General features: G+C 41.9%; 1 protein-coding gene across 1 annotated transcript; it reads right to left on the reverse strand.

The window, feature by feature from the left end:
• Positions 1-2908: 2908 nt before the first annotated feature.
• On the reverse strand, positions 2909-8871 carry LOC137499614 (cuticle protein 21.3-like). Its single transcript, XM_068227123.1, has 2 exons — positions 8835-8871; positions 2909-4231 (listed from the first exon to the last, which is right to left on the reverse strand). Exons 1-2 carry the CDS (start codon positions 8844-8846, stop codon positions 3566-3568), a joined length of 678 nt encoding a protein of 225 aa, XP_068083224.1. The 5' UTR covers positions 8847-8871; the 3' UTR covers positions 2909-3565.
• Positions 8872-23588: the final 14717 nt, after the last annotated feature.

Below are 23588 nucleotides of genomic sequence, written 5' to 3' on the forward strand. Positions count from 1 at the left end.
TTGAACTAATATCTTTTCTCATGGCGTGCCTGCCTCTTACTCGAAGGCACCTAGTTCGATTTCCAGCCAGCCCAGGAAATTTAATACTGGACTGAGACTTGGAACGGGGTTCTCACAGTCTCGAAACTGAGTAGCAATCTGATACGAGATGCAGCGTGCCCGGTGTAGAAAGTCAAGCAATACACTGAGTTTGTCGTCGCGATGACCACATGGCACTCGAGTATCTCCAAGCCATCTGGCTGAGCAGCATTCGCCTTGACAGGTCAAGTTTTCAATGAGCTGTTGCGCCACGGATTTCTTTCCTTTTCTCAATACTTGTCACATTGCTCTCTCATTCTAATCCTCATAACAGCATTCAAATACACATGGTAATCCCTTTTCTATATGAGTTAATTAACGCACGTAAATGTTTCCATAGCTCTTGTATAAACGCTCGGATCATTTCCAAACTTAGTATACACATTCATTAGACCCATAAAATTAACTGTATAGTTTCTGATTATTTCCGGTTTAAGGAAATTAAGTGTTTGAAGATGATTATCAAACTGTGGGGCGCGGTTCATGAGTACAGCATGAAAAACTTGTAAAGGAGCCCACATCAAGCATTCTGTAGTTGAAAATTATGAAAGAACCCTTAAAAATTCTGACTTTGATTTCAACAACGTACACATGTGAGACGAGCTCTCTGGTATGGTGGCTATGAAGTATATTTATTTTCAAAATTAAGAGTTACAAAAGAACCTATAGTAGCCATTTCTGAAACGACATCCCATTTTGACAAGCTTTGAAATAAAAACAGGTTGCAGGTTTCGGTAAAATGCTTGAATAAATTAATTATTTAGGGAATGCCTGGCCGAGGCGATAAATATGTGCTCGGTTCACTCGGAAGGGTGTGGGTTCGATCCCCCCCACCTTCCTGTATTCCTGTAGATTCGAGAGTTAACAGTGTTCCTCGGACCAACCCATGAAGATGTGCAGGTCCGTATGGCCATTCAACATGATACCGCCCCACACCATGACGCCACCACCACCATACTAGTCCCGTTCCACGATGTTCTTGTGGTTGTATCAGCTACCCGGTTCTCCCCAGGTTAATGTGCGACGGGAATCGTTCTGCAAACTGAAGCGGGATTCATCTGTGAAGAGCACAAGACTCCATTCATTCATGGTCCAGTTTCGATGTTGCCGGTTCCACAGTAAACGGACCCGTCTCTGTGCTGGAGTGAACGGGACGCACACCGCTGGACTTCGGGCAAATAGACATAATGTTTTGAGCCTCCGGGACGCAGTTTGCCGGGAAACGGCAACCCCTGAGACGGCTGCAAGCTCCGCCGACAATTGTCTTGCAGGTGCACTCCGATTTCGTCGGGCGGTTAAGGCCAGATATCGGTCCTGCTGTGGGGTGGTTATCCTTGGTCGACCTGGTACTGGTCTACGACTAACATCTCCTGTGTCTTGAAATCGTCTCCAAAGCCTGGAAATGACACTTTGTGGCACATTCAAGGATACGGCGACTTCGGTCTGTGTCTGGCCTGCTTCCAGGCGGCCGAGTATTCTACCCTGCAAAACGGGGTCCAGATGGCGTCGTTGTGCCATTATGTTGTTACGTTCACCACGAGGTTACACTCCGCACACTATAACAGGGCAAACACGACTGAGGGAATATGGGGCGCAGGCACTGGCTTTGTTTACCTTGCGGTTACGCCGCTAGTCAAAGCAGGGAACACTCCTTTCCTATACAGAGCGAACACGTAAGGTTGGTAGGTACATTTGTCGTGCGATTTACAGTCTATTTCCTGTTGCCCTGCTTACTTGTAACTTATGCTTAACTTTTGGATCCTAGTGTGATTATCTTGGTGGCCTTGCCGGCAAGACCTAGTGTGTACAATGCACTATATCTTCTGGTACGTGCTAGATCACATTGAACTGTCTCAGTCCCATCCTTGGCTTTGACACTATGGAAGTAATGAAATGGCGTATGGCTTTTAGTGCCGGGAGTGTCCGAGGACATGTTCGGCTCGCCAGATGCAGGTCTTTTGATTTGACACCCGTAGGTGACCTGCACGTCGTGATGAGGATGAAATGATGATGAAGACGACACATATACCCAGCCCCCGTGCCAGCGAAATTAACCAATTAAGGTTAAAATTCCCGACCCTGCCGGGAATCGAACCCGGGACCCCTGTGACCAAAGGCCAGCACGCTAACCATTTAGCCATGGAGCCGGACACTATGGAAGTGACTTATGTACGCATAATGTTATATTTCCTAGCCACGGGAAGAGCATTCATGAGACTCGGCCTCAATGAACCCTGAATCTATGTGCACTGCACAAGAATTATAAACTGTCCTAATAAAACTTCCACACACCGGGCGAGTTGGCCGTACGGTTAGGGGCGCGTGGCTGTGAGCTTGCATCCGGGAGATAGTGGGTTCGAATCCCACTGTCGGCAGTCCTGAAGATGGTATTCCGTGGTTTCCCATTTTCACACCAGCACATGCTGAGTCTGTACCTTAATTAAGGCCATGCTCGCTTCCTTCCAACTCTTAGGCCTTTTCTATCCCTTCGTCGCCATAAGACCTATCTGTGTCTGTGCGACGTAAAGCCACTAACAAAAAACAAACTTCCACAAAACCATTACTGTATAAGGTAACCCTCAAAAAATCAGCTATATGTTTCCGCGTCTTCGTTCATGTGAAACAAATCTCTGTTTTAAAATAATAGTAGGGCAGAATCATTATCTTCTTGAAAGAGGAGACGAGAACACAAGGTAATACTACATTAATAAACTTAAAATAATACCATTCCACTTTCTATATTTTCAGAAATATACTACTTCACGATGAGTGACAAATAAACAAACACAAATCAAAATAGCTTCGTACAGTTAACATTAGACAGCACTGGAAGTATTATCTCCCAGAAGGTTTCATTTGACTCTGACGGTCAAGGTTTACCTAACATTTATTCAAACCCGCTTCACTGCAATAACTGAAATTGGTACACTTTCCTGTTCTACTTACTGACCTATTCTTTCTTTCTTTCTTTCTTTCTTCCTTTCTTTCTTTCTTTCTTTCTTTCTTTCTTTCTCTTCCCTTCTGTCTTTCTTTTAAATCAAGGGACAAAATCACTTTGGTTCACAAAACCTACTTGACGAAGGCGGAGCCACCGAAAAAAGCTAGTAATATATATTTTAAAGCACATCAATTTTGCTTCCTGTTGCAGATAATACCTCAGCAGATAGTCACTCAGAAGGTTTCATAGTTATGTCGTTCATTATTTATTCGCTTATTTACTTCTTATAGACCTACTTTATTGCTTTACTATCTGTCAAATGAAGGCCAGTTCTATAGAAATCTATCATTTAGAAACAAGATTTTGTTCTCTCGCACATAAGGAAAGGAAAGTACAAAAATGTAATTGAAAGTACAACTTCACTTTCTAGTATTTAATAAATTATTTTTTTATTTACAAATCAGCGAACGAAGCCTTCCATAAGAAGACCATTGGGTGCAAGGGATATCCAAAGCATCACAGTCTGGACTAATAGAAGACGGAAGGTAATTACCAGGCATAGCTGGTACCAAGTCCAGAATAGGTTACGTGAGCAACAGCGGGGGCGGATGAGTAAGCGATAGCTGGGGCAGCGATAGCGGGGGCGGCGATTCCAGCGTGAGAAAGTCCCACACCTCCAAGAGAAAGTCCGGGCCCAACGATTCCGGCACGAGTGAGTCCAAGACCTCCAAGAGCAAGTCCGGGGGCGGCAATTCCAGCGCGAGCAAGTCCCAGACTTCCAAGAGGAAGTCCGGGGCCAACGATTCCGGCACGAGTCAGTCCAAGACCTCCAAGAGCAAGTCCGGGAGCGGCGATTCCAGCACGAGCTAGTCCCAGTCCTCCAAGAGCAAGTCCGGGAGCAGCGATGGCGGGGGCGGCAATTCCAGCATGAGCAAGTCCCAGACCTCCAAGAGCAAGACCGGGAGCGGCGATAGCAGGGGCGGCAGCTAGGGCGATAGCATTGTTGGTGGCTCTAGAGTTGCTCACTCGCACGCTAGACAGAGGACCATCTACGGCCTTGGAGTACTGGGTGAGAGTGTTCTGCCCTCCAAGTCCCTTAAGAGTGTTTTCCTGAGTGGATCCAATAGCACCAATGTCGGCAGTAATGGTGTTGATGCCATAGGCTGCGGGGCCGCCAGCGTGAGCTACGGCGAGAGCAGCAGCGAAGACGAAAACCTAAAAATAGAGCAACATCGTGGTTAGAGTGAGCTTTATGTAAATAAAATATTATCCTTGTCGAAGTGTGCTTCACGAAAATGGATCAATATGAAAATTAAAGCTCTTAAGGTTTTAGAATGCGAATTCAATTTTTTTCTTTAAGGAGGAGGAGGGGAACGATCACTAAATATGTGTATCTAACTCTCCTCATTTACATTAATGGGAAATTTCAGAAAAATATCGATAACATTAGGAGGTTTCCAACCGTTTAATATACCGTACTTAAATTATCTGTTTCTATTAATCTCTTCATGAACATCAGCTTAGGCATACTGAAACATCGGATCGCATAAGATCTCCGAAGTTAAGCAAACTTGGATGGGTAAGCCACATGCCATTGACTGGATGAGGGACATTATAAAGAAAGTTCACCTCAGAATATCTGCTCAATGGCTTCTGCTCTGTTTGGAAGAAGGGGACAGGGCGTTTCGCACTGTCTAATCTCATTTGATTAGACTTGAGTAAGGTAAGTTCTATCTGTCTATATATCTACTTGCATATTACTTAAATGCAACATTCCATCAGCAGTCGAGAATACGTGAATGGAAGCATTCCTGATTTCTGGTATAATAAGAAACTGAGGAAATATATTTACGAAGATTAGCAGAAAGACCTCGTTAGTAAGAACAAGAGCAGCGAATGCAACTGTGTCACAATTTAAAGTATACTGTACTTTGTGTTGGTGGTCCCTTACATGTCCTAACACAATAAGTGATGGGTTACAAACTTAAGTCCCTGAGTAAAAGCACGTCCGAAAGGACTCTATCGTAGTTAATACACGAAATTGTGTTTGGATCCACCCTTTTCCATTATGAGGTGTACTTCTGCGCATTTATGTGGGTCTAGTCTTGGCCCCAAGTCTGATTGAATCCCCAATAGCTCACCATCATAGACATCCTAGGCCACAGTGAAGAGTTGTAATAGGGAAATGGGGAGTGAGGTAGTTTCCTGTCGCTTTCTTCACTGAACCGGAAGTAGCTACTGCATATAAGTCTGCCAAGCCAACTGAAATATACACATTAACGGACTCTATAAGCAATACTTTCACGCCATTAACAACTGGGACTGACTACATAACAACGGCACCGAGCTCAATAGCTGCAGTCGCTTAAGTGCGGCCAGTGTCCAGTATTCGGGAGATAGTAGGTTCGAACCCCACTGTCGGCAGCCCTGAAAATGGTTTTCCGTGGTTTCCCATTTTCACACCAGGCAAATGCTAGGGCTGTACGTTAATTAAGGCCACGGCCGCTTCCTTCCCACTCCTAGCCCTTCCCTGTCCCATCGTCGCCATAAGACCTATCTGTGTCGGTGCGACGTAAAGCAAATAGCATAACAACGGCATTACTAGCATTGAAATGAAATAGCGTATGGTTCTTAGTGCCGGGAGTGTCCGAGGAAAAGTTCGGCTCACCAGATGCAGATGCAGGTCTTTCGATTTGACACCCTAGGAGACCTGCGTGTCATGGTGAGGATGAAATTATGATGAAGACGATACATACATCCAGTCCCCGTGTCAGCGAAATTAACCAATTACGGCTAAAATTCCCGACCCAGCCGGAAATCGAACCCGGGACCCCTGTGACCAAAGGCCAGCACGCTAACCATCAACCATGGACTCGGACATTACTAACATTGATCTTACCCCAGTCACTTTCATAGTCAAAGTCAGGATGAAGCTGAGGCAGGGTCCATGAAACTAAAACACTTCTTTCAGCCCATCCCGGAATACGTAGTGCACTTTAAACACTGTGGCTGCGGTTACGAAACAGTTCTCGATAGTTAACTAAATGCTAATCTGAGCAAGTTCTCGGCTCTTCAAGCAAGCAATTGAGTTATCTATAGATTAATACGTCCTTCTATATGAAAATAGTTACTTGAAATGAAGTATTTTAAACAAAAGGAGGTATTCATTGCACCCAATTTATGAAAAATAAGATGAACTAGAGAAATTCTATAATATGCGTGAAATGCTTAAAGACGTCGAACAAAGGTTATTCAAGTATTAGAGAATGAATCCAGTAACATTTCGAGCAAATAAATTTAGACCGACTCGCTCATAAGATAAATTTCGGATGCTAGATATCGTCAGCTAACAACACCATGGACGATGATGTGATTTTATTCACAGACAGGAAAATTGAAGTGGAAGTGTTGATGAAGGACTGGAGAAAATCTCTGGAAGTTGGTGGTATAAGGGTGAGTAAAAGTTTAACATAATTTATGTACCCTGTGAATCATGAACAATCTATATTCTTAAAAAGAGTGAGGATACGAGCGGCGAAAATTTTATTAACTACCTTGGCTGTACCGCAAATGACAATCTCCAAAGTTAAATATCAAGTAGAATTCAGTCTGGTTGGAATGCTTGGATAATTGTTTTGTGTGACAAGAGGATTCCAACTAAACTGAAAGGGAAAGTTCACAAGGTAGTGGGAGACCAGCACTCGTATATGAAGCGAAAAGTGGCCTGTTACAAGAGGATTCCTGCCAAAGATACGGATCGCAGAGGTAAAGATGCTAAGATATTCGTATAGATTGACAAGGAGAGACAGAGTAAGGAATCAGACTATCTGAGGAACCTTAGATGTTGGGGGAAGTGAACAGAAAAGTTAGAGAAGCAAAACTGAAGTGGTTTGGCCATGTTAAGAGGAGGACGAACTTTACGTATGAAGGAGAGTAATGGAGATAGTTGTGTCTGTTAAGAGGAGAAAGGGAAGACCGAAAAGAACAAGGTTCAACTGCGAAAAAGAGGATTTGACAGAACTGGACCTGCAGGAAAACCTAGTAACACACAGGAACAAATGGAGGAAGTCAATCAGCACCAGCGACCCCACTTAGTGTGGGAGTAATAAACCTGAAGAGTATTAAAAAGGATAAAAAGAAGAAGGGCCAAGTCTCACGTTGAAAATCAGAATTGCAAACACACGGATTCATTACAGTATTTAATGAATGCAGTGCTAGCTATGGCTAGCTCGCCCAAATAGCCGTGTCGTTGTTCCCTAATCGCAGCCCTGAATTCTCACCAGAAATGGATCTAGGCTTTTAGAACGACTTAAAGCGATAACACCATTCCCTTCTTAGTTGATCTCACGAGGCTGAGTGAACTCCGTTCCAACCTTTAGTCCAGAATTAAAATCCTCTGAAGCCTTCGGATAAGTCGCAGGTACGTCAGCCCCACACCACAGAACTCGGTAAATGTCATACACATTTATTTTAAAATGCTATATAAACTGATACGTGCCGAGGTTAACAATGGTGGAAGCCTTTACATTCCACTCCTCCAAGGGCCTTCATGGACTGTACGGAGGTGACTTTGCTTTGCTTTATATAAATTGATAAAATGTACATCGCTGAGAATAATATTCAATAAACAGATATAAGAATTATTTGATCTATCGGGAGTCGAATCTCAGCTGCATTCCATTCGGTGTAGCTCTTCTACACACTACACTTCTCCTCAGCCAAGACAAAAATAATAGAAATGATCTCAATCTAAATGTTATCAGGAATGTTAATTTCAGATTCTGATTGCAGAATACACAACCTGAACTTCAGTTAAATTACCGAATGATCCTAGGTGTAGGGGATACAACTGGAAAAGAGAACCCATACCTCGTCCAGGCTGCCTCACCTGCTATGCTGAACAGGAGCCTGATGGGGGGGGGGATGGGAAGAATGGAAGGGATAGGCAAGGAAGAGGAGAGGAAGCGGCCGTAGGCTTAAATTAGGTACCATCCCGACATTTGCCTGGAGGAGAAGTAGGAAACTACGGAGAAACCACTTCGAGAATGGCTGAGGAGGGAATCGAACCCTCCCCACTAAAATAATTTGAACTCCGAAGGTTGAGTGGACCCCGTACCAGCACTCGTACCACTTTTCAAATTTCGTGTCACAACCGGGAATTGAACCTGGGGCTCCGGTGGTGGCAACTGATAACACTAACTACTACACCACAGAGGTGTACAGTTGTTTATTTTTCGGATATAATTCTATAACCATATTTTTTCAGGTAGTTTATAAAATGTTATATTCATAAATTAGTTTTGACAGGCTGATGAACCCAACAGTTATAAATTAACTGAGTCAAAACTGAAAGTGAATGGCTTTAAATATCATAAAATATTTAAAAAATATACACAATCCTTCACAAAATGACACCTCATCGATTTAAAATATGCATATCGCCCTGTCTTCTACACAAAATGCTGAACACTAGAATTAGGGGTGCACATTTACGAAGTTGAATTATCGGAAATTCAATTGTCAACCCTGAGCGTAATTCACAGCACACACAAAACAAATATTAGTATTTGTTAATTAATTCCTAGCAAACACTTCCTTCCTGTAACCTACACATGTAGCGCTTGAAGCACAAACACTTTTACACGTGACACTGAAATCACATTTTCTAGTGATCGGTATCGATCGTGAGTATCGATGTTCGACTTAGCTCAGTTGATTGTACAATATGAAAACGCCTGATCAACACGTCACAGAATATGGGAAAACAAGTAAGAAAAAGAACCAGAAATGCTGGTCGTCTTCTGCTGAACCCACGTACCTTCAGAGACATAGTAAATGTGTTCCTGATGTCGTGTTCTGTACAAAATATGTGTACTGTACAGTCTATTGGGTTTCGCGAATCTTTTATACCCGAGGAGAGTCTTGGAGCTGATGTAGAAGACCTCTAATGTTTCATCAGCCACCTAGAAATAATCTGACCTCTCCCTCCTTCTCATTAGATCCAAATGTTGTACATGTAGATCAGGTCGCCTTCTTCAAGAATAACCACTGATCGTAAAACAGATTAAGAAATTGCTTAATGCCAGCTAAAGCACTTTTCACTAGCTAATTAACACATTTGCTATCCGAAGAATGAAACAAGTAATTCGATTTCAAAACAGGGAGAAAATCGCGATTCACTCTCTTTAAATTATTTATTTATTTTATTAATTTATTTTTATTTATTTATTTATTTATTTATTTATTTATTTATTTATTTATTTATTTATTTATTTATTTATTTATTTATTTACAGGAAATTGATTCCAGTATAACATAAAAGGTAAATAAAGATATCGCTTGCAGGGTATGATGTTTCGAAATAGCTTTTACTGATGCCTACGCGAAAGTTTGAAGCGCGTTAAACATCTTTGGAAATTAGTAATAATCATTTAGAGATATTTATGGAAATATATAAAAATACACGTATTTGTTTCCAGTTATAAACTGTTCATAGAAAGAAAATGCTTAAATTCCCAAATGAAGAGGAATGTATCCCGCATTTCAGATACACCTATCAATATCAATATCTATGAAAAGATTTCGTTTTACTTTTGTTTATCAATTCATCGTAAAAATACAGAAATCTTCGCCCTTGAAAGAAAGCTTACTACATACCGCATTTTCTGTTCAAAACGTTCTATTTCCACCCTATCAAGTTGTGGATAAACGCAAGGAAACGTATAATAATAGGGACATGGAACGTACCCATGATCGGGTATGGTTCTACTATTAAGGAATTACATCTTTCTGGTCTGGATTGCTCATGACAATCGATCGTATTCAACTACTGCAATGCACGTGAACGAAATACTACAGAATTGTTTGAAGTGGAAATAGCACCTTCTGAACAGACACTCCTAAATTATCAATCTTTTATTAAATTCTGTAATACAAACTGATCAGTTCATAAAACCAAAGTCTTAACTAAAGCTTACCTTCTGCTATTGTATGCCTTTCTCTTTGTTCGAGGACGTTGAAATTACAAGAACTTGTCTCCATGATTATTCCTTTAATAAACATTGGCAGCCAATACAGACATTCTTCTAAACTCAACAAAAGGAAAAGTTCGTGGGGAGTAACTGACAAAATTTATGAATCAAAATGATGCACCTTTCGGGTCTTGTAAGTTAATTGTTATCATTAGTGATATTTTAACCTATATTTTCATTTAAATATCAACGCATTTCTGAACAAGTACAGTGCCAGGTCGCATGTAGAGTAAGAACCAAACCAAACCAAACCCCATGGCATTACAGCCCTTGAAGGGCGTTGGCCTATCAATCGACCGCTGCTCAGCCCGAAGGCCTGCAGATTACGAGGTGTCGCGATGTAGAGTAAAATCCTCTTGAAAAATGAAGCAACTGTATTTTATAGTATGGAAAATTTAGATCATGTATTGAGAGGTTCAGAATCAACATACAGAAGCCCTACACTTGTACCTGTGAAATGTCAAAAATTGTTCACCTTTAATTTGGGTGTCCCACTTTTTAAAGAAATAGATATGAATGAGTAATTCACTTAAATATGTGTGGTATACAAAATCAAGCACCTCACCTTTTAGTGCTTTATTTCAAAAGTTGCTCTTATAATGCGTTAGCTAAATTTTTTCACTTTATTAACAAGTCTCCCAGTTTTAAGCTGTAGTTATTATTTTATTCATTAATCTAATTTTTGTTATCTACAGCCCTAAAATACCATGCGTAAAATAGGGTTTCTACGTACTTGGATAATCAATAATTGACATATAAAGTATGCAAAAGGAAACTTGTAGTTTTACTTAACAATGTACCGGGCGAGTTGGTCGAGCTGTCAGGGGCGCGCAGCTGTGAGCTTACATCCGGGAGATAGTGGGTTCAAACCCCACTGTTGGCAGCCCTGAAGGTGGTTTCCGTGGTTTCTCATTTTCTTACCAGGCAGATGCTGGGGTTTTACCTTAATTAAGGCCACGGCTGCTTCATTTCCACTCCTAGGCCTTTCGTAGACCATCATCGCCATAGGATCTATCCGTATCGGTGCGACGTAAAGCAACTTATAAAAACTTAAGTGGATAATGTGATGATAGCCATAGGACCTCCAGTTTTACGTGAAATCCGAACCAGAGGGATGTGACTTTTCATTTACTTTCTACGTGCATTGGCCGAGATTCGAGCCACAGACGCTTTAGTGAGAATCCAGTGAAAATGCCGCTAGGCTGTCACCTCCTTTCCTCACCTTCCTGTAGAATACATGTATGACAAGTAAAAATGTAACAAATTCCAAACATGTGTATGCCAACACTCAAAAGTGAAGAGGATGAGTAAATTTGATTAGTTATCGTAAATGCATCCACGAACCTGCTACGCAGGCGTATCAGGTGGAGAGGTGATACTCCCACGTGGCGCGTCCCAGGTGGCGGATAGGAGGGTCCTAACCGGCTTGCCGGTGGACTTGAGGGAAATAAAATACCTCTCGCGGACCAAACACACACCCCCTTTGGGAGGGGGAGGCTGACGAATAATACACCCACGGTATCCCCTGCCTGTCGTGAGAGGCGACTAAAAGGGGCGACCAAGGGATGATAGCATTAGAACCATGAAACTACTTGTGATTAGTACCACCACGCGGAAAACACCAAGGGTCGCTTTTACTTGCGCGTAGTTCCACTATATTGGGTACGAAATAGGCTTGTGATTAGTAGCACACAGGAGCACCGTGCGGTCGGCTTTTGCAGTACCTGTGATTAGTACCACCATATGAGCAGGACTATGGGATGATAGCTACCATGGTTCTGCCTTGCCTATGATTAGTACCCACTATATGAGGAACACCACGGGATAGGGGAAGGTCCCTGTGGTTAATACTCTTATGTGATGAACACCATAGGGTTGCGTTGCCTGTAAGTGTCGCCGCAATGTGAGAAACACCATAGGTTTGTATTATATGTCGAATTTCATAACCTGTGATTAGTACCATAATGTGTGGAATACCGCGAGTCTCTGCTACTTTTGATTAGTACCGCAACATGACAAATACCATGGTTCTACTTTCCTAGCGATAAGTACCGTTATGAGGGGCCGATAACTTGGGTTTTGGACCCTCTTTAGACTGCAAGCATCCTCGATTCAGTATTATGCTCTTGCAGCAGTCCCTTGGTCAGTAATCCTATTGTTTTTCCGTCAGTTTCTATGAATGTAAGGTATTGCGGGTGGCATACACTGACTGTTTTAAATTCATATCCATCCATTCATTCTTCGTCCTCATGTTTTGAATTCTGGTCAGTGGAGAATTTTGGACTTTTTATTTGTCATGCCATTTCGTCTCATTTCGTACCATTAGGGGCCGATGACCTCGATGTTAGGTCCCTTTAAACAACAAGCATCATCATCAGCATCGTAAATGCCTATTGTTTATTTTGTGTAGCAATTAGAAATTATTTCTGAAGAGAAAGAAATTGAGTTCGACGCATGCGTGGCCCCCGCCTTACATTAGGATGGTGAGACGATTATGATATGAGGCTGCATTTCGTCTAAGTCTAAAGGCCCTGGAGTGGAGACTTGAGAATTATTAATGGGTTCATCAACAGTGCGCAGACGTGTGAAACGCTAGAAGTAGCGACGCTGCTATCCGTCACTAAAGCTCATTGGTAAAAGTTGTATTTTGGAACAAAATAATGCTCAGACGAATAAATAAAACATTACTAAAATGGTTTGATGACCCCGATGGAAAAACTCTGACCTAGCCTTCACGCAGTACACAACCCCAGTAGAAAATGTATGGGATACCATGGCTACAAGATCGATGCAGTTGAATTGAATGAACCTGGCTGACCGAAGTTCCAAGTCATCCATCTGTAGAAAGAAGTATCTAAGAAAGAGTGTTAGATCCTGTTAATAAATGCAGGAAGGCCAAATGTGGAGTATTCAACCAATCAAAACGGATCTCCATTTAAGGCAGTCATCCAGGAGGCAGATTTTCTATAAGTTTTTTTACGTAGACTTTTCTTAAATAATTTCAAAGAATTTGGAACTTTACCTAACATCCCCCTTAGTAAAATATTCCAATCCCTAACTCCTCTTTGTCCCAATTTGTCCAACCAGATTCCAACCTTGTTTTCATATTGTGATCCTTCCTACTTTTAAAACTTTCAAACAAATTCGTCTACTACTGTCATTCCACGCCATATCTCCACTGACAGCTCGGAACATACCACTTAGTCGAGCAGCTCGTCTCCTTTCTCCCAAGTATTCCCAGCCCAAATTTTGCAACATCTTGGTAACACTACTCTTATGTTGGAAACTCTGCCCACTGATAAGTTAGTTTTAAATTGTAAAGATTCGTAATTTCTATATATACTTTTTCTGAACATAATTTCATTTTATTTTTCACTTGTGTCCCTAAACTTACCGCTAGTATTATACTGTTCAATTTAAATCAAGTGGCAAAGTTAAAGCATGATGGGTGCGTTTTTAAAGGATAACTTCAAATATTTTATTCCAGAACCACTCCCGGGGAAGTCTTCTAAATTGATGTATAGCATACTAGTGAGGCTATAAGTGTGCCGTGAGAAACTGGTCATGATAGGATCAGCGGTGATTGATTGATTGATTGATTGATTGATTGATTGATTGATTGATTGATTGATTGATTGATTGATTGATTGATTGATTGATTGATTGATTGATTGATTGATTGATTGATTGATTGATTGATTGATTGATTGATTGATTGATTGATTGATTGATTGATTGATTGATTGATTGATTGATTGATTGATTGATTGATTGATTGATTGATTGATTGATTGATTGATTGATTGATATTGAATTCCTTAATTACAATCTGTCAGTGTACATGAGTTCTTCCCTTCCCTTATGCACAAATGAAATAAGAAAGATCACAATAATTATCACTCAAAGCTCATAAAATGACGATTGGGAAGCAATGTGACATCGAATGAAGATACGAATGTGACTTACGTTGAGAATTTTCAAGTTCTCATCCAATCAAGACCAATTTTTCATGACATACGTATTGCCAGCCGACACCGCGGTGTAGGGGTAGCGTGCCTGCACCTTATCCGCAGGCCTCGGGTTCGATTTCCGTCCAAGCCGGGGATTTTTACCTGGATCTGAGGGCTGGTTCGAGGTCCACTCAGCCTACGCGATTAATACTGCAGAACTATCTGACGGTGAGATGGCGGGCCCGGTCTAGAAAGCCAAGAATATCGGCCGGAAGGATTCGTCGTGCTGACCACATGAAACATCATAACTTGCAGGACTTTGGGCTGAGCAGCAGTCACTTGGTAGGCCAAGGCTGTTGCACCATAGGCTTTGATTTTGTTTATAGCCTCACTAGTAAGTTATGTTCTACATCAATTTAGAAGACTCTGGCGGTAGTGATTCTGGAATAAAATAAAAAGTGTTTTACCATTGCCATTTGATTTGCCACATATGTGGACTTTGGATCAGAAAATGTCCAAATGTTATTCTTAATAAATGCATTTTGATCTGTTTCGAATTCTTCTCCTTCTTAATCTGTTTACCCTCCAGGGTTGGCTTTTCCCTCGGACTCAGCGAGAGATCCCACCTCTACCATCTCAAGAGCAGTGTCCTGGAGTGTGAGACTCTGGGTCAGGGAATAAAATTGGGGAGGAGGACCAGTACCTCGCCTGCTATGCTGAACAGAGGCCTTGTGGGGAATGGGAAGATTCGAAGGGATAGACAAGGAAAAGGGAAGGAAGCGGCCGTGGCCTTAAGTTAGGTAACATCCCGGCATTTGCCTGGAGGGGAAGTGGGAAACCACGGAAATCTACTTCCAGGATGGCTGAGGAGGGAATCGAACCCTCTTCTACTCAGTTGACCTCCGAGGCTGAATGGACCCCGTTCCAGCCCTCGTACCACTCTGTTTCGAATTACAGTAGCCTATATAAAATTATATTTTGACCAGATTCCGATAAATTTATTTTCAGTATTGCATCGGAAGGACCATTTTTTAAGTAAACTGAAAACGTCTTTATTTATTTATTTATTTATCATCATCATTCCGTGTCCGGTCAGCATTTCCAAAATGTAGCGACTCCAATGGCCTTGTTGTTCGCCTCGATCAGGTCCTGTGTAGTGCAGGGATGTTCTAGTAGGGGACAGACGAGCAGGTGGTTCGGATCTTGTGTTACACCACACTCGCAGGATGCGTCTCCATCAGCTGGAAGTATGGCCCATTTGTGCATGTTGGTCTTGCAAAGAGGTACGCCCACCCTCCAAATAGGGTAGGGCAGGTCATTTCCTGAAGCTAGCTCTTCCTTTGCAGGAGTATCAGGCGGCAGCACGCTCTTCCACCGGGTGATGCGATTAGACTCAGGTGTTCCTACCAGTGGTTGAGTCCTGGTGATGAAGCTCTTTCTCGACTTCAGTCGACAGACTACAGCCTGGTGATCATGCAGTGGGTGGCGAGAATCATTAGTCTGCTTTGTCCTCTCTGCATCAGCTGCAACAGCCCTTCTGATAGCGGGGGGAGCTATTCCACTCTGGCCCATTTTAGTTTTGGCTGGGTTCTTAAGGCCGGATACCTTACCTGACACCACGTGAATTTGGGGATGAAAATCTCAACCCAAGATAGACCGAACCTCAGCCTTCCCGGTAAAAAGCTAGCACTAAGTCACTGAGTTAATCATCCCACCCCACGGTAAGTAATCCTAAAAACTACTGGACGACATCAGGATAAGTTGTGCATTTAAATACTATGCACTGTCATTTTACGAACTTGGAAACTAGCTGAGTTAATTAAAGTAAAATAATTTAGTATTATACAAAGAATATTGTATAGATGTGTATTAATAAAATAATACGCTGTCTTTCAGCCAAAATATAAACTAATAGAGGAGTGTGAAATCCGCCTCTGTGGTATAGCGGTTAGTGTGATTAGCTGCCACCCCCCACCCCGCGGCAGAGGCCCGGATTCGATTCCCGGTTCTGCCACGAAATTTAAAAAGTGGTACGAGGGCTGACGGGGTCCACTCAGCCTCGGAGGTCAACTAGTAGAGAGGGTTTCGATTCTCGCCTCAGCCATCCGCGAAATGGTTTCCCGTGGTTTCAGCATAGCAGGGGAGGCCGTCTGTGTGAGGTACTGGTCCTCCACCCCAGCTGTATCTCCCCGACCATATGTCTCACGCTCCAGGACACTGTCCTTGAGACGGTAGAGATGGGATCCCTCGCTGAGTCCGAGGGAGAAACCAACCCTTGACGTTAAACGGATTAGGAAACAAAGAAAGAAAGAGAAAGAAAGAAAGAAAGAAAGAAAGAAAGAAAGAAAGAAAGAAGAGGCGTACTATTTAAGTTTCCCGCAACTGATGACAACAGAATTGTTGAGCGAGTTAGCTGATCGGTGAGGACCATTTCGCTGTTCGCATTCGGGAAATGTGAGTTCGAACCCCAATGTGAAGAGGAGTTTCCACGGTTTTTCATTTTCACACCGGACAAATGCTGGGCCTGTACCTTAATTAAGGCCATGGTCAGTTCCCTCCCATCCTATCCATGTGCAATCCTGTCGTCGCCATAAGAACCTATCTGAGTCGGTGTGACGTAAAATATAGCTACAAATGAAAACAGATAACAGTAGTGATTTTTACACACACGCATTCTTTGACACTAGGGCAATCTTCCGCAAACATTTAATGTCGTGTCCCCCTTCTGGAGCATAACATTTCTTGCGATCCACCTTACCCTTCGTTCTTTTCCTCCCCCTCACTACTCATTAGACCGGCTACATGGCTATATGGTTAGCATGCAGCCTTTGGTCCGAGGAGTTTCGGGTTCAACTTCCTGCCGGGTCGGGAATTTTAACTTTCACTAGTTGATTGCTCTGCCTCGGGGACTGGGGTCTGTGCCGTCTTCAAAATCACGATTAATGATAGGAAAGGCCCAATTGACACAGATGTGCAGGTCGCCTATAGGGCGTCAACTATACAGACCTGCAGCAGGCCACTTCGGAGGCTACACGCTATTATTATTATTATTATTATTATTATTATTATTATTATTATTATTATTATTATTATTATTATTATTATTATTATTATTATTATTATTATTATTATTATCCATATATCATCAGTATATCCTGTTGTGCCTTTCAGCGCTCAGTCTGCAAGCCTCTGTGAATTTACTAAATGTCACCACAATCCTCTGTTTGCAACTAGTGCTGTGACCTCATTATTATTTACCGGGCAAGTTGGCCGTATGGTTAAGAGCGTACAGCTGTGAGCTCACATCCGGAAGTTAGTGGGTTCGAACCCCACTGTCGGCAGCCCTGAAGATGGTTTTCCGTGGTTTTCCACTTTCACACCAGGCAAATGCTGGGGCTGTACCTTCATTAAGGCAACGGCCGCTGCTTTCCCATTCCTAGGCCTTTCCTATTCCAAGGTCGCTATAAGACCTATCTGTGTCTGTGCGACGTAAAGTAATTAATATTATTTATTTATTTATTTATTTATTTATTTATTTATTTATTTATAGAAGCTTTTATTTGTTAGTGGCTGTGCCCCAGGGACTGGGGGTTTATGCCGTCTTCACCATTAGGATTAAACGTAGGAAGGGCCCCATTCTCACAGTTGAGCAGGTCGCCTATAGGGAGTTAACTATAACAGACCTGCACCAGGCCTCTCCGGAGGCCACACGTCATTAATATTATTTATTATTTTATTTACCGGTACTTAATCCGTTTACCCTCCAGGGTGGGTTTTCTTCCCGCACTCAGCGAGACATCCCACTTCTGCTGCCTCAAGGGCAGTTTCCTGGAGCGTGAGACATATGGTCTGTGGATACAACTAGGGAGGAGGACCAGTAACTCTCCCAGGCGCCCTCAACTGCTATGCCGAACAGGGACATTGTGGGGTGGATGGGAAGATCGGAAAGGATAGACAAGAAAGAGAGAAGGAAGCGGCCGTGGGCTTAAGTTAGGTACCATCGCGGCATTTGTCTGGAGAAGAAGTGAGAAACCACGGGAAACCACTTCGAGGATGACTGAAGAGGGAATCGAACACCCCCGCTCTACTCAGTTGACTTCCCGAGGGTGAGTGGATCCCGTTCCAGCCCTCGTACCACTCTTCAAATTTCGTGGCAGAGCCGGGAACCGAATCGGGGCCTCCGGTGGTGGCAGCCAATCATTCTACCACTACACAACAGAGGCGGATTATTGTTGTTGTTTGAGTCATCAGTTCATAGACTGGTTTGAAGCAGCCCTCCATGCCACCCTATCCTGTGCTAAACTTTTCATTTCTACGTAACTGCTGCATCCTACATCTGCTCTCATCTGCTTGTCACAATCCTACTTTCGTCTACCCCTACCGTTCTTACCGCCTACAATTCCTTCAAAAACCAACTGCACAAGTCCTGGGTGTCTTAAGATGGGTCCTATCATTCTATCTCTTCTTCTCGCCAAATTTACCCAAATCGATCTTCTCTCACCAATCCGATTCAGTATCCCTTCATTCGTGATTCTGTCTATCCATCTCACTTTCAGCGCTTTTCTATAACCTCACATTTGGAAAGCTTCTATTCTCCTTCTTTCTGAGCTAGTTATCGTTCATGTTTCACTTCCATACAATGTCACGTTCCATACGAACGTCTTCGAAAACGTCTTTCTAATTCCTCTAATTCCTATATCATTGTTCGAAGTAAACAAATTTATTTTCTTAAAGGCCTTCTCTGCTTGTGCTAGTCTGAATTTTATGTCCTCCTTACTTCTGCCATCATTAGTTATTTTACTACCCAAGTAACAATATTTCTCTACTTCCTTTAAGACTTCATTTCCTAATTTAATATTTCCTACATCACCTGACTTCGTTCAACTGCACTCCATTACTTTTGTTTTGGACTTACTTATTATCGTCTTGTACTCCTTACCCAAGACTCTGTCAATACAATCCAGCAATTTCTCCAGATCTTCTGCAGTCTCAGATAAAATAACAATATCATCAGCAAATCTCAGGGTTTTGATGACCTCTCCTTGGATTGTGATTGCCTTCCCAAATTTCTCTTTGATTTCCTTCACTGCCAGTTCTATGTAAAAGTTAAAAAGTACGGGGGGACAAACTGCTGCCTTACCTCACTCCTTTCTGGATTGCTGCTCCTTTTCAAAGCTCTCGATTCTTATCTCTGCAGACTGGTTTTTGTGCAGATTGTAGATAATTCTCCTTTCTCGGTATCTGATCCCGATCTCCTCCAGAATCTCAAATAGCTTGGTCCAATCAACATCATCGAATGCCTCTTTAAGATCTACGAACGTCATGTATGTGGGCTTGTCCTTCTTAATTCGTACCTCTAAAATCAGACGTAAAGTCATGTTTGTTTCACGTCTTCCTATATTTCTTGTGAAGCCAAATTGATCTTCTCCCAACTCAGTTTCAACTTGTATTTCCCTTCTTCTGTAAATAATACGTGTTAAATTTTTTTAGGCGTGAGATACTAAACTAACAGTGCGGTAATTTTCACACTTGTCAGCACCGGCTTTCTTAGGAATAGGTATAACAACATTCTGCCGGAAACCGGATGGCACTTCTCCTGTCTCATACATCTTACAGTCTAAATGGAATAACCTCGTCATGCTGTTTTATCTTAAGGCAGTCAGTAATTCAGAGGGAAATGCCATCAATTCCAGGTGCCTTGTTCCTATTTAAGTCTCCCAAAGCTCTGTCTAACTCTTACCTCTAACTCTTTCATCAGCATCAACAGTCTCTCCTTGTTCCAGAACCATATTATCTACGTCTTTACCCTGATACAACTGCTGGATATGTTCCTGCCATCCTCCTGTCTTGTCTTCTTTCCTTAGAAGTGGTTTTCCATCTGAGATCTTAATATTCATATACCTAGTTTTCCTTTCTCCAAGGTTTCCTTGATTTTTCTGTATGCAGCATATACCTTTCCTAGGACCATACAACCTTCAACATCCTTGCACTTCTCCTTCAGCCATTCTTCCTTAGCTGTCCTACACTTTCTATTCACTTCATTCTTTAATCGCCTGTATTCCTTCTTTTCTTGTATTTTCGTCGTTCATCAATCAGACCTAGTATCTCCTGAATTATCCATTGATTCTTAGGTGATCTTTCCTTTCTTCCTATAATTTCTTCAGCAGCCCTAGAGACCTCATTCTTCACGTCTGTTAATTCTTCCTCTGTTGCGTTTCCTTCAGCCTTTTCATTTAGCCCGTGTGCAACATAAGACAGTCCCTCATACGTTTTCCTTTCAACTTGTCTAGATCTCGCCTCCTTCGATTCCTTCCTTTCTTCAATTTCTTCAACATCAGGGGGCATTTCATGACCAATAAATTGTGGCCAGAGTCCACGTCTGCTTCTGGGAAAGTTTTGGAATCCAACACCGGGTTTCTGAATCTCTGCCTAATCATAATGAAGTCTATTTGATACCTTCCAGTGCCTCCAGGTCTCGTCCACGTATAGAGCCGTCTTTTGTGGTGTTTGAACTAAATATTGGCAAGGACTAAATTATGATCGTGCAGAATTCAACCAGCCGACTTCCTCTTTCATTCCTTTGTCCCAATCCAAATTCTCCTACTGCATTACCTTCTCTTCCTTGGCCTACCACTGCATTCCAATCTCCCATCACAATTAGATTCTCGTCACCTTTTACATATTGTATTAAATCTTTTATCTCTTCATATTATTTCGATTTCTTTAATACCCAGCTCGATAGCTACAGTCGCTTAATCGCGGCCATTATCCAGTATTCGGGAGATAGTGGGTTCTAACCCCACTGTCAACAGCCCTGAAGATGGTTTTCAGTGGTTTTCCATTTTATCACGATGCAAATGCTGGGTCTGTACCTTAATTAAGGCCACGGCCGCTTCCTTCCCATTCCTAGCCCTTTCCTGTCCCATCGTCGCCATAAGACCTATCTGTGTCGGTGCGACATAAAACAACTTGCAAGATTTCTTCATCATCTGCTGAACTAAACATATTAATATAAGACAACCCAACAATTTCTAGAATTAAATCCTTAGAATAAAACCCAGCTAAAAAAAGTATTCCGCATAACGTGCACCCATAAGCGAAATGTCTTGGGAATCCTTCATATTATGAATTAAAGAACCAGCACATATAAATAAAAGAGCCTTAAATACGCACGGGTTAAAAAGAGGAAAAAAGCTAATTTCGGAAATCTATTCTTATTATTATTCTTATTATTATTAAACCTGGTTCACTTAAAGCTGAAAAAGTAATAATCTTTTTTTAAATCAAATTCAAAGTTAACTCCTAATCCGGCTATAAATATAGTTAAACCAGTTAAACTAGTTAAACCTGCACTAATGTGGTGGGCATTGGTTTGGTGTCTATGTTAGCAACAATAATCCTTTCACTATGCTGGTCGTAGTAGCTTACCCGCTGCCCTATTTTCTTATCTATTATTACACCAACTCCTGCATTTCCCCTGTTTGATTTTGTGTTGATAATTCGGTAGTCGCCTGACCAAAAATCCTGTTCTTCCTGCCAACGTACTTCACTTAAACTAACTGCATCTAACTTCAGTCTATCCATCTCCTTTTTCAGATTCTCTAACCTACCACAAGTATCCAAACTTCTAACATTCCACGCCCCTACTCTTAGAATGTCAGTATCCATCTTCCTGACGGTCGCCCCATCTCGTGTAGTCTGGTCTCTGGACATATACCCATCCTATATGGTTACACCTGCGGCTCGGCTACCTGCTTTATTGGGACACGCAAAACTCCCCACCGCAGCAATGTCACGTGGTTCGCAGGGAGGGGCGAATTATTATTATTATTATTATTATTATTATTATTATTACATTGCACGAAAGTCCGACTCATGAGAACTTCTGTTAATAATAATAATAATAATAATAATAATAATAATAATAATAATAATAATAATAATAATAATAATAATTAATGGCCTGTGACAGTAAATGATGCTAGTTAAAACTCCTAAGGATGCCCTTAATGATTTTTTTAGGAACTGTAGCATGCTTTTCTAGGAATTTGATATGTACTTTCAATTGTTGCTCGTGACGCTCAAAAAAGTCGATAGATTTACTCACATGCTCTGGATGTTTTGTCCGGAAGGGTGTTGTAAGTTTTACAGATTTCAGACAATCGTTGGCTAAAAGTTACAGGCAAAGAACACATTGTGGCCATTCCCGGTTATTCACAACAATGTTACTGAAGCCTATTTTTAGATAATGGTCTTGATATATGTACACTTTTGTTTTTGTCGAATAATTGACCTTACCGGCGAGAGCTGAAACAGATACGACAAATGGACATGCTACTATATTCGCATCCTTTTCCTTACTCAGTATTTTCCTGTGAGAACAGGCACGCGACGAAACACTTTTACAGGATCACTTTTTACCACTTGTCCATGATGATGATGATGATGATGATGATGATGATGATGATGATGATGATGATACATTTCCCACAAAAATGTTAACTAATAATAATAATAGTGTTATTGGTTTTACATCCCAGTACTCCTTTTGCAGTTTTCAGAGACGCCGAGGTGCCAGAATGTTGTCCCGCAGGAGTTCTTTACCGTGTCAGTAAATCTTCCGACACGAGGCTGACGTATTTGAGCACCTTCAAATGCCATCGAACTGAGCCGGGATTGAACCCTCCAACTAGAGCTCAGAAGGCTCAGGCGCCTGAGCTACTCAGCCCGACAAAGGTTAACTACCTCTTCGCAGGACGCGGAGAAATCCATCACAACACAGTGCACTGTTCACTTCTTTGCACTGACTGGCAGCGAGTGTCAAGCTGAGAAAGAAGAACTCGTAACGTAGCGGAGTAGTGGCGGTAACACAGTTACGTGGCTTACTGTAATTTACAGTGTGTGGAATTTGGCACCACGGGTTCGGTAGGTTCGGATCTAAAAGGGCGATGGTGTAATTGCTGTAGTCAAAGACGTGCGACAGCATACCGGGGGGATGTTGAGTTGGGCCCATGATCAGCTCGGAGTAAGGGTCGAATTGTGCCCATGGAACTGCCCCCAGTAGTCACAACTTTTGGAAATCAGTTAAAATATACAGCTAAAATAAGTTTTAAATACGGTGTAGAGTGCGCACTCATAACTAGGTTAGGTTAGGTTAGGTTAGGTTAGGTTAGGTTAGGATTAGCGATTAAGTAAGGAAAGGAAGTAAGGAAATTCTTTAACCTTATTTTATTAACCTTATTTTATGTTTGCTAAAAAGGACGTTTTAATTAAGACGTTATTGTGGTAATCATTAAATAGGGATATAATTATTTCAATAACTGTCTTCAATTGACATTAAAATGTAATTTTGTTAGTTGTTAATATTAAGAAGGACATTCAAATAAAAACGAGCGGCCGAAAATTAAAGAAAAGTGGAAATCTACCCCACTGAACAGGGGCGCAACTAGACCTCGACGCTTCGAGGTTCGACGGTAATCCGCAGAAGAATGTTTTGACCATGAGCTCAACTCGAACGTGTGCAATTTCCGAACGCGTGGTGGCAGGGTCTAATTGCCAGTCTTTCTGAAATTCTAAGTACGGCACTGTGTT

The sequence above is a fragment of the Anabrus simplex genome, chromosome 1 (assembly GCF_040414725.1).
Source record: "Anabrus simplex isolate iqAnaSimp1 chromosome 1, ASM4041472v1, whole genome shotgun sequence".
NCBI lineage: Eukaryota > Metazoa > Arthropoda > Insecta > Orthoptera > Tettigoniidae > Anabrus > Anabrus simplex.